The following is a 10,000-nucleotide window of genomic DNA, read 5'->3' as shown; positions in this document are numbered from 1 at the left end:
CCCAAACCATACTGTACCATACCGTACAGAACTGTACCGTACCATACCATACCGACCCAAACCATACTGTACCATACCGTACCATACCGACCCAAACCATACTGTACCATACCGTACAGAACTGTACCATACCATACCATACCGTACCAAACCATACTGTACCATACCGTACCATACCGTACAGAACAGTACCATACCGTACCATACCGACCCAAACCATACTGTACCATACCGTACAGAACTGTACCATACCATACCATACCGACCCAAACCATACTGTACCATACCGTACCATACCGACCCAAACCATACTGTACCATACCGTACAGAACTGTACCATACCATACCATACCGACCCAAACCATACTGTACCATACCGTACAGAACTGTACCATACCATACCATACCGACCCAAACCATAGTGTACCATACCGTACCCTACCGACCCAAACCATACTGTACCATACCGTACAGAACTGTACCATACCATACCATACCGACCCAAACCATACTGTACCATACCGTACCATACCATACAGAACAGTACCATACCGTACCATACCGACCCAAACCATACTGTACCATACCGTACAGAACTGTACCATACCATACCGACCCAAACCATACTGTACAATACCGTACCATACCGACCCAAACCATACTGTACCATACTGTACCGAACTGTACCATACCATACCAAACTATACTGTACCATACCGTACCATACCGTACAGAACTGTACCATACCATACCATACCGACCCAAACCATACTGTACCATACCGTACCATACCGATCCAAACCATACTGTACCATACTGTACCGAACTGTACCATACCATACCAAACTATACTGTACCATACCGTACCATACCGTACAAAACTGTACCATACCATACCATACCGACCCAAACCATACTGTACCATACCGTACCATACCAACCCAAACCATACTGTACCATACCGTACCATACCGACCCAAACCATACTGTACCATACCGACCCAAACCATACTGTACCATACCGTACCGAACTGTACCATACCATACCAAACTATACTGTACCATACCGTACCAAACCATACTGACCCAAACCATACCGTACCATACAACCCAAACCATACTGTACCATACCGTACCGAACTGTACTATACCGTACCAAACCATACTGTACCATACCGTACCGAACTGTACCATACCGTACCATACCGTACCATACCATACTGTACCATACCGACCCAAACCATACTGTACCATACCGTACCGGACTGTACCATACCGTACAGAACTGTACCATACCGACCCAAACCATACTGTATCATACCGTACAGAACTGTACCATACCGTACCATACCATACTGAACTGTACCATACTGAACCAAACCATACTGTACCATACCAAACCATACCGTACCAAACTGTACCATACCATATCATACCGAACTATACCATACTGTACCATACCATGCCAAACTGTACCATATCGTACTGAACTGTACCATGTCATACCAAACCATACCAAACCATACCATACCTTACCAAACTGTACCATACCATACTAAACTGTACCACACTCTACTAAACTGTACCATACCGTACTGAACTGTACCATACTGTACCGAACCAAATCATACTGTACCATACCGTACCATACCATGGGAAAAGTGCTATTCGAAGCTACGAATCTTCACACTGTATTTTATCGGCTCATAAAATGTCCTCTGAATATGTTCTGTCCAGTGACTGCACGACATATTTTCTATTTTCTGTGGCCAAGGTTAAGTCCCATAGCAGTGTGTGTGAGAGTGTGTGAGAGTGTGTGAGTGTGTGTGTGTGTGTGTGTGTGTGTGTGTGTGTGTGTGTGTGCGTTTGTACTGTGAGTGTATTTGTGTGAGACAGAGAGGATGGCTCAGAGCTCAGGGAACCAGAGTCGGCCCTGGCCATGAATCACACTCAACACAGTTCCAGGAGAGCCACAGAGGCATGTACACACACACACACACACACACACACACACACACACACACACACACACTGCATCATAGACTCCAGAGACCCTGAACATCTGTGTCCCACATAACGCATGCTGCCAAGTTCAGCGAGGACTATTGAGAGTCAGAGACAGAGACAGCATGTGTGTGTGTGTGTGTGTGTGTGTGTGTGTGTCCTCTTGGCTCTAGACCACGCAGCTCTTCTCTTCTCACCTCGTGCCCCGTGCACCGCCCTCATGTGCTATTCCCATTACTACGGCTAATGACACACACACGCACTCCAGCACTCTGACCCATCTATGGCCATACTCTCACACAATTCACACACACACACACACACACACACACACACGCACATCGATACCGAAACCTAGGAGACAAGGCGAGATAAGAGTAGAAAAAAACGGGGGGGGGGGGCGTGACACTCTCAGAAATGAAAAGAGAAAGTAATGGCCCCGAGACATCCGAGTGACAAATTTACATTCTCTCTCAGCATCTGAGACGCAGAAGTGGCACACTCGGGGAAAGTGTGTGTGTGTGTGTGCGCGTGTGAGAGAGTGTGTGTGTGAGCGTGTCGGCAGTAACAGGTGGATATTACGGCGAGCAGAAGATGAATAGAGGCTGGAGGAGAGTGCTGCCTCATCAGGGAGGGTCGATAAGAGACAGACCTGGACACTCTCCGGACAAACGTTCTGCTCTTCACCATGAAAGAGAGACGAGGAGACAGAAATGACACACTAACTAAGTCTCAGTGTGTGTGTGTGTGTGTGTGTGTGTGTGCGAGAGAGAGAGAGAGAGAGCGAGAGAGCGAGCGAGAATTGTAGACTCCCATTCATTTATTTTCCTAATTCTAAAGATCCTGACCCTTGTTCAACCACATAGAAGACTAAACTTTAACCAATAATATAAGGGTTTTTATTCATTTATTTATTTATTTCAAAAGAAATAATATAAACTGACTTTCATCAAATTAATAGCATAACCTTGTGGAGAAAACTGTCTGGCTAACTCAGCTAATGTGATGCACTGTAACGAGATAGCATGAGCTATGCTAGTTAGATTGAGTAACGATTAGCTAACAAATAGCGAACACTCGTGAGCTTCAAAATAATATGTACGGTCTGAGGTAGCAGTGAATTCAATCTGGTTATAGAGATTTTAAAAAATAAAACTAACATATTCTTGATCATAATATACAGCTAAATATTGTTAGTGGAGAAAATTGGTTGGCTAACTCTGCCACTTAGCAGAGATTAGCTAGCACAAGCTAAGTTAGGTAATGATTAGCTATAACAAGCTAACATGAACTACATGGGTAACTTTTAAAGCCATGAGATAACCGAATAAAGGGGGGAAATAATAAAGAGGTCGGACAATCTGAGGTAAACAAATAGTTTAATCTAACAGGCTAACATGGTTAGCTGTTGTTTACAGAGAAAGTTGGTTGATGAGCTAACTTGATAAGCTAGCTAACCCAAACATTACACGAATAGTCTCATCGTACAGGCTACAGTAGTTAGCTTATTTATTTATTTATTTATTGCTTATTATGAGTTTTTTTTTCTATCTGTAAATTTGGCATTGCCGAAGAAAAACCTGTTATATCTACAGTTATATCTACAATGAAATGACACGATCACACTTGATCTCGCTTGCTAACGTGTATATCTGTAGTGTAAACACACATTAGCTTCAAATAGGGAGCAAGTTTTACTCTCCCTCATCTCCTGACCCATTTCCGTGCTCTTTGTGTCCACTAACTAACATGCTGCCATGTTTTCCCTGTTGCTAATATGTGAACAGTGTGTGTGTGTGTGTGTGTGAGAGAGAGAACAGTGTGTGAAAAAGCGGGGGAGGGAGGAGAGAGAGAGAGCGAGAGAAAAGAGACAGAGAGGTAATAATAAGACCCTTTCATAATGATTAAAGCCTTCATTAATTTTTCATCACAACCTGCCGTTTGTGGCTAATGGCCTTTGTGCGCTACACAAGCAAACAATAGCTAGCTGCGCAAGAAAGGGATTTTTATCAGGCTATGAGAGGCCCGGCTCAATGCTTCGCCTGCCGCCACCTCTCTCCTTTCTTCTGCTCTCTTTTCTCTTCATTGCTCTCTCTTCTCCCTTTTCTGTTCTTTACAGCCGCTGTTTCTCTCCGTCTGCCGCTCTGGAGGTCTTTGTTTGTACAGAGTGCGAGGATAATGTGCTACTGTAGCTGCTTGCTAATGGACTCTTTTCTCTCTCTCTCTCTCTCTCTCTTTCCCTCTCTCTCTCTCTCTCTACATCTCTCTATCACCTCACTTTTTAGGTTCTTAATCTGACTGCTACAGTTATATTAAGAACTACACTACAACACTAGATACGACATGAATAAAATAATGATAATTATTATATATACATGCATACATACATATATACCTCACATGGTTTTGCCTCAGATACTTGTTTTCCTCACATGGGTTTACCACAGACAAATTTACCCCAGTTTCACTTCTCGAAATTTTACCTCGCACGGTTTTACCTCACAGTTTTACCTCACACAGTTCACGTCAAACAATTTTAACCACAGTTTTACCTCAGACACTGTTTTACCTCATGTGGTTTTACCTCAGACAGATTTACCTCCTGGTTTCACCTCAAAGTTTCACTTCTCGAAATTTTACCTCACACGGTTTTACCTCACAGTTTTACCTCACACAGTCAACGTCAAACAATTTTACCTCAGTTTCGCCTCCCAGTTTTACCTCAGACACAGTTTTCCCTCATGTGGTTTTTACCTCACACAGATTTACCTCTCAGTTTCACCTCAAAGTTTAACTTCTCCAAATTTTACCTCAGAATTTTACCTCAGTTTCGCCTCACAGTTTTACCTCAGGCACAGTTTTCCCTCATGTGGTTTTTACCTCACACAGATTTACCTCACAGTTTCACCTCAAAGTTTAACTTCTCCAAATTTTACCTCACACAATTTTACCTCAGTTTCGCCTCACAGTTTTACCTCAGGCACAGTTTTCCCTCATGTGGTTTTTACCTCACACAGATTTACCTCACAGTTTCACCTCAAAGTTTTACTTCTCAAAATTCTACCTCACACAATTTTACATCCCAGTTTTACCTCACACAGTTCACCTCAACCAATTTTACCTCAGTTTTTATCTCACGCGTTTTACCTCACATGGTTTTTACCTCGCCTTGATTCACCTCACAGTTTTACTTCTCAAAACTGCAGCTCACACAATTCTACCTCACAGTTTTACCTGACACAATTCACCCCTAACAATTTGACCTCAGCTTATACCTCACACAGTTTTACCTCACATAGCTTTACCTCACACAATTTTACCTCGATTATTTTAACGCGATTTTACAATGGGTGCAGTGAGAGAGAGAAAAAGAGAGAAGCCCCTGCAACCAACACTAACAAAAGACAAACTCTAACCCTTGGAAACTGAAAGGGAGTTGTTGGTCAAATGTAAATCCAAAAGCTCTGCTACACCGAGTTGGAAATGGAAATGACTTTATTTAACAAACACACCTACACGACCCGGGATCACAAACACCTCAGTTCTGCTGTATGTAAATATCAGAACAGCGCATGTGTGCTACACTTGTACCTGAGTACCTGTACCTTCTGATTATTCAGGAATAAATAGCTTCTAATTAGAGAAGTACAGTGCACAATGACACCTGAACACACACGAGTACACACACACACACACACACACACACACACACACACACAAGAGTACACACACTTCTGACCTCGAAAAACAATCGACGTGTAATGAATATGCAATGGCTCTAAACAGAAAGGGCCTGTCTGTGTGTGACAAACCGTCTTTCACCTCATTACTGACATTAAGGAGACTCATGAGGAGGAAAAAAGGCTGAGAGACCCAGAGACACACGTAAAGACAGAGAGAGAGAGAGAGAGCGTGAGAGAGAGAATTTCTGTGAGAGAAGTGCTGTAGCTTGGAGATGACGTCTAGCGAAGTCAGATAACATGGCCTTTGTCATCATGACCAAATTGTACAAGCTGATGTAAGTGCGTAAGCGAACTCACCCTCAGGCTCGCTCTTGATCAGCTCCTCCATCTTGCGCTGTTTCAGCGTGTCCACCACGTCGGCCAGGCTGCCTTTACGCCTCTCCGGCGTTCCCAGAGCCGTGGCCGAACCCGAGCCGTCGTCCTGCTGCTGCTGTTTACTGGGTGAGGTAGAAGAGTTGTGCTGGGGGTACGGGCTCAGGGCCAGGCCTTTACTGCTCTCCTGCTCCTGAGACAAGCACATAAAGAGGAACGTATTCACCTGTCATCATTTCAAAAACACAGAAACTCTTCAGACAGGTCTCGTTAACCGTAATATCCGGTACCCATTAACCAGGGCGTTTATTCTCATTTCTAGAGCAAAGCAAAAAGCTTTATATTTGGCTTGACTGGTATTAATGGATGCGTTTTATGCACAGAACAGAAGGAATGATCTCAGGCATTTACATATGATTTGTACAATTGTATTTGTAATCGATTTTTTACGTTCATTACCTCTACATCGTCCCACTTTTAGCAAAACGGCTTCATGCCTTTATCTTAGCACTTATCACACACCTAACCTGCTGTTCGTTCGACGTGGCATGAGCTATATAAGCGAAGAGATAAAATCAAATCTTATCGGTACAGAGTGATCTGTTGTCGTTGCAGGAAAATAATCCACGCGGGGTGGGGTGACGTAACGCTGTCACGGTTACCACGTCGACGTAACCGCAAACTCCGAAGTGTTTTATTCCTCTTATACACCACAGCAGTTTGCCATCGATTACAACGTTTTAGTTTATTATAGAACGACACGTACTTTTTATCCATTTAAAGTTACAGTATAACGTCGTTGAACGTCCACCAGACATTCCTGCCATGTTTTTCTTTCTCGCTCAAAAGACAAAAAAACAAACAAACAACAGCAACCACAAAGTGCTGACACTGGAGACTCCTTCCATATAAACATCTTACTGGAAACTCCACCATATCAACGAGTACAACTTTGCATGTGTTAATGATAATGAGGCTTTATTGGTTACAGCAGAGTGAAATTCTTTTCCTTGCATACCCCAGCATGTTAGGAAGTTGGGGTCAGAGCGCAGGGTCAGCCGTGATACAGCGCCCCCTGGAGCAGAGAGGGTTAAGGGCCTTGCTCAAGGGCCCAACAGTGGCAGCTTGGCAGCGCCGGGGCTTGAACCCCCGACCTTCTGATCAGTAACCCAGAACCGGTGTCGTACGGAAAACCGAATCGACGCCTTCTGACCGATCGGAATCGGGGAATTGTATAGGACATGCAGACCCTCCTTCACACACCTTCACACCTTCACACGCATGTACGTACGTGCACACTTACACACTTGCTACCTGGTTTTGAGCCAGCTTACCGGAACTCTTTTGTGCAGTTTAATTACAGAAGGACCCAGGTATTTGTGCGCGGGGTCAATAGTCCGTATCCAATAAGCAGAGTTAATCTTTGGCTAATCAGCTTCTATTATCTGCAGCACCATGACGGACAATGGCTCCAGCGAATTAGACAATGGCTTAATCCCATCCCAGAGAGAGGCCGGCTTTAGAGCCACATGGTAGAGAGTCAGTGCTAGAGAGGACGTTACACTGCAGGCGGACATGGACATGGACGCAATAATAATAATAATAATAATAATAATAATAATAATAATAATAATCAAAACCAGTCCTTTATATACTGCATTACATATGCAGTCCACAGACTTTTATTAAAAGTGTACATGGTGTATAATGATTAACTTAAAGCCGTGGACTGAAGCCAGCTGCATAGTTGGGTTGCCCTAAACTTAGCTTCGGTATATCTTCCTGCTGCACTTTTACACTCTCAGACATTATCTACAAAGATACCAAGATAAACAAATGATGGCGAAGGCAGTAAACAGGGTTATTTCTGTGACTCAGCTGCTGAGGACCTATTTATATTAAAAGAAATAAACAAAAAGTCCCAGACAAATACAGCTCTGAGGAAAGAAATATGTGTAAATGTTTTCGCCTTTATGTAAGCCAGTCGTGTTCAAACCGTTTTTTCCTGACATACGTCGACAAAGTTTGAGAAGACTGTTGCTAGGCAAGTGAGAAACTGAAACAGAGCGTGGAAGCTACAGTAGCTAATATCTTAGGAGGATGGTTTAGCTAGCTGACACACAGGCATTCACGCTTTTTTATTTTATAGAAACACTGTAAAGGTGGAATGGCAGAGAAGAGGGTACAAATGAGTCTGAAATATCAACTTTTACTTCAGAGATGTCAGGATATTATTATAAAAATAAGACAAGTGCTAACCGACAACAAGCGATAACCGACAACAAGAGCTAACCGACAAGTGCTAACCGACAACAAGCCCTAACCGACAACAAGCGCTAACCGACAACAAGCGCTAACCGACAACAAGAGCTAACCGACAAGTGCTAACCGACAACAAGCCCTAACCGACAACAAGCGCTAACCGACAACAAGCGCTAACCGACAACAAGAGCTAACCGACAACAAGCGCCAACCGACAACAAGAGCCAACCGACAACAAGCGCTAACCGACAATAACCGCTAACCGACAACAAGAGCTAACCGACAACAAGTGCTAACCGACAACAAGCGCTCACCGACAACAAGAGCTAACCGACAACAAGCGCTAACCGACAATAACCGCTAACCGACAACAAGCGCTAACCGACAACAAGCGCTAACCTACAGCAAGAGCTAACCGACAACAAGAGCTAACCGACAACAAGCGCTCACCGATAATAACCGCTAACCGACAATAACCGCTAACCGACAACAAGCGCTAACCGACAACAAGCGCTAACCGACAACAAGAGCTAACCGACAACAAGCGCTCACCGACAATAACTGCTAACCGACAACAAGCGCCAACCGACAACAAGAGCCAACCGACAACAAGAGCCAACCGACAACAAGCGCCAACCGACAACAAGAGCCAACCGACAACAAGCGCCAACCGACAACAAGAGCCAACCGACAACAAGCGCCAACCAACAACAAGAGCCAACCGACAACAAGCGCCAACCGACAACAAGCGCCAACCGACAACAAGAGCCAATCGACAACAAGCGCCAACCGACAACAAGAGCCAACCGACAACAAGCGCCAACCGACAACAAGAGCCAACCGACAACAAGCGCCAACCGACAACAAGAGCCAATCGACAACAAGCGCCAACCGACAACAAGAGCCAACCGACAACAAGCGCTAACCGACAACAAGAGCTAACCGACAACAAGCGCTAACCGACAAGTGCTAACCGACAACAAGAGCTAACCGACAACAAGAGCTAATCGACAACAAGCCCTAACCGACAACAAGCGCTAACCGACAACAAGAGCTAACCGACAAGTGCTAACCGACAACAAGAGCTAACCGACAAGCGCTAACCGACAACAAGCACTAACCGACAACAAAAGCTAATCGACAACAAGCCCTAACCGACAACAAGAGCTAATCGACAACAAGCCCTAACCGACAACAAGCGCTAACCGACAACAAGCGCTAACCGACAACAAGAGCTAACCGACAAGTGCTAACCGACAACAAGAGCTAACCGACAAGCGCTAACCGACAACAAGAGCTAACCGACAAGTGCTAACCGACAAGTGCTAACCGACAACAAGCGCTAACCGACAACAAGCGCTAACCGACAACAAGCCCTAACCGACAACAAGCGCCAACCGACAACAAGCGCCAACCGACAACAAGAGCCAACCGACAACAAGCGCCAACCGACAACAAGCGCCAACCGACAACAAGCGCCAACCGACAACAAGCGCTAACCGACAACAAGAGCTAACCGACAACAAGCGCTAACCGGGTTACGCTGTACTGAAAAACACCAGGATTGTGTCTTAACTCATGAAACTCGAAAATGGGCATTTGGGAAATCCATCCATTCATCCATCTATCTATCTATCTATCTATCTATCTATCTATCTATCCATCCATACACCCATCTA

The 10,000-nt window shown here is 44.5% G+C and overlaps 1 protein-coding gene across 6 annotated transcripts in view; it reads right to left on the bottom strand.

The window, feature by feature from the left end:
• sox5 (SRY-box transcription factor 5) overlaps nucleotides 1–10,000 on the bottom strand; it is a 278,008-nt gene that overhangs the window by 78,008 nt on the left and 190,000 nt on the right. For all 6 annotated transcript variants that reach the window (XM_053688041.1, XM_053688042.1, XM_053688043.1 and 3 more), the window contains one exon: nucleotides 6,045–6,252. In XM_053688041.1, the coding sequence (XP_053544016.1) occupies nucleotides 6,045–6,252 (208 nt within the window). The remainder of the gene's footprint in view (nucleotides 1–6,044; nucleotides 6,253–10,000) is intronic.

This window comes from Ictalurus punctatus, chromosome 19, assembly GCF_001660625.3.
Source record: "Ictalurus punctatus breed USDA103 chromosome 19, Coco_2.0, whole genome shotgun sequence".
Taxonomy (NCBI): Eukaryota; Metazoa; Chordata; class Actinopteri; order Siluriformes; family Ictaluridae; genus Ictalurus; species Ictalurus punctatus.
This window is presented reverse-complemented; position numbering and strand designations above follow the sequence as displayed.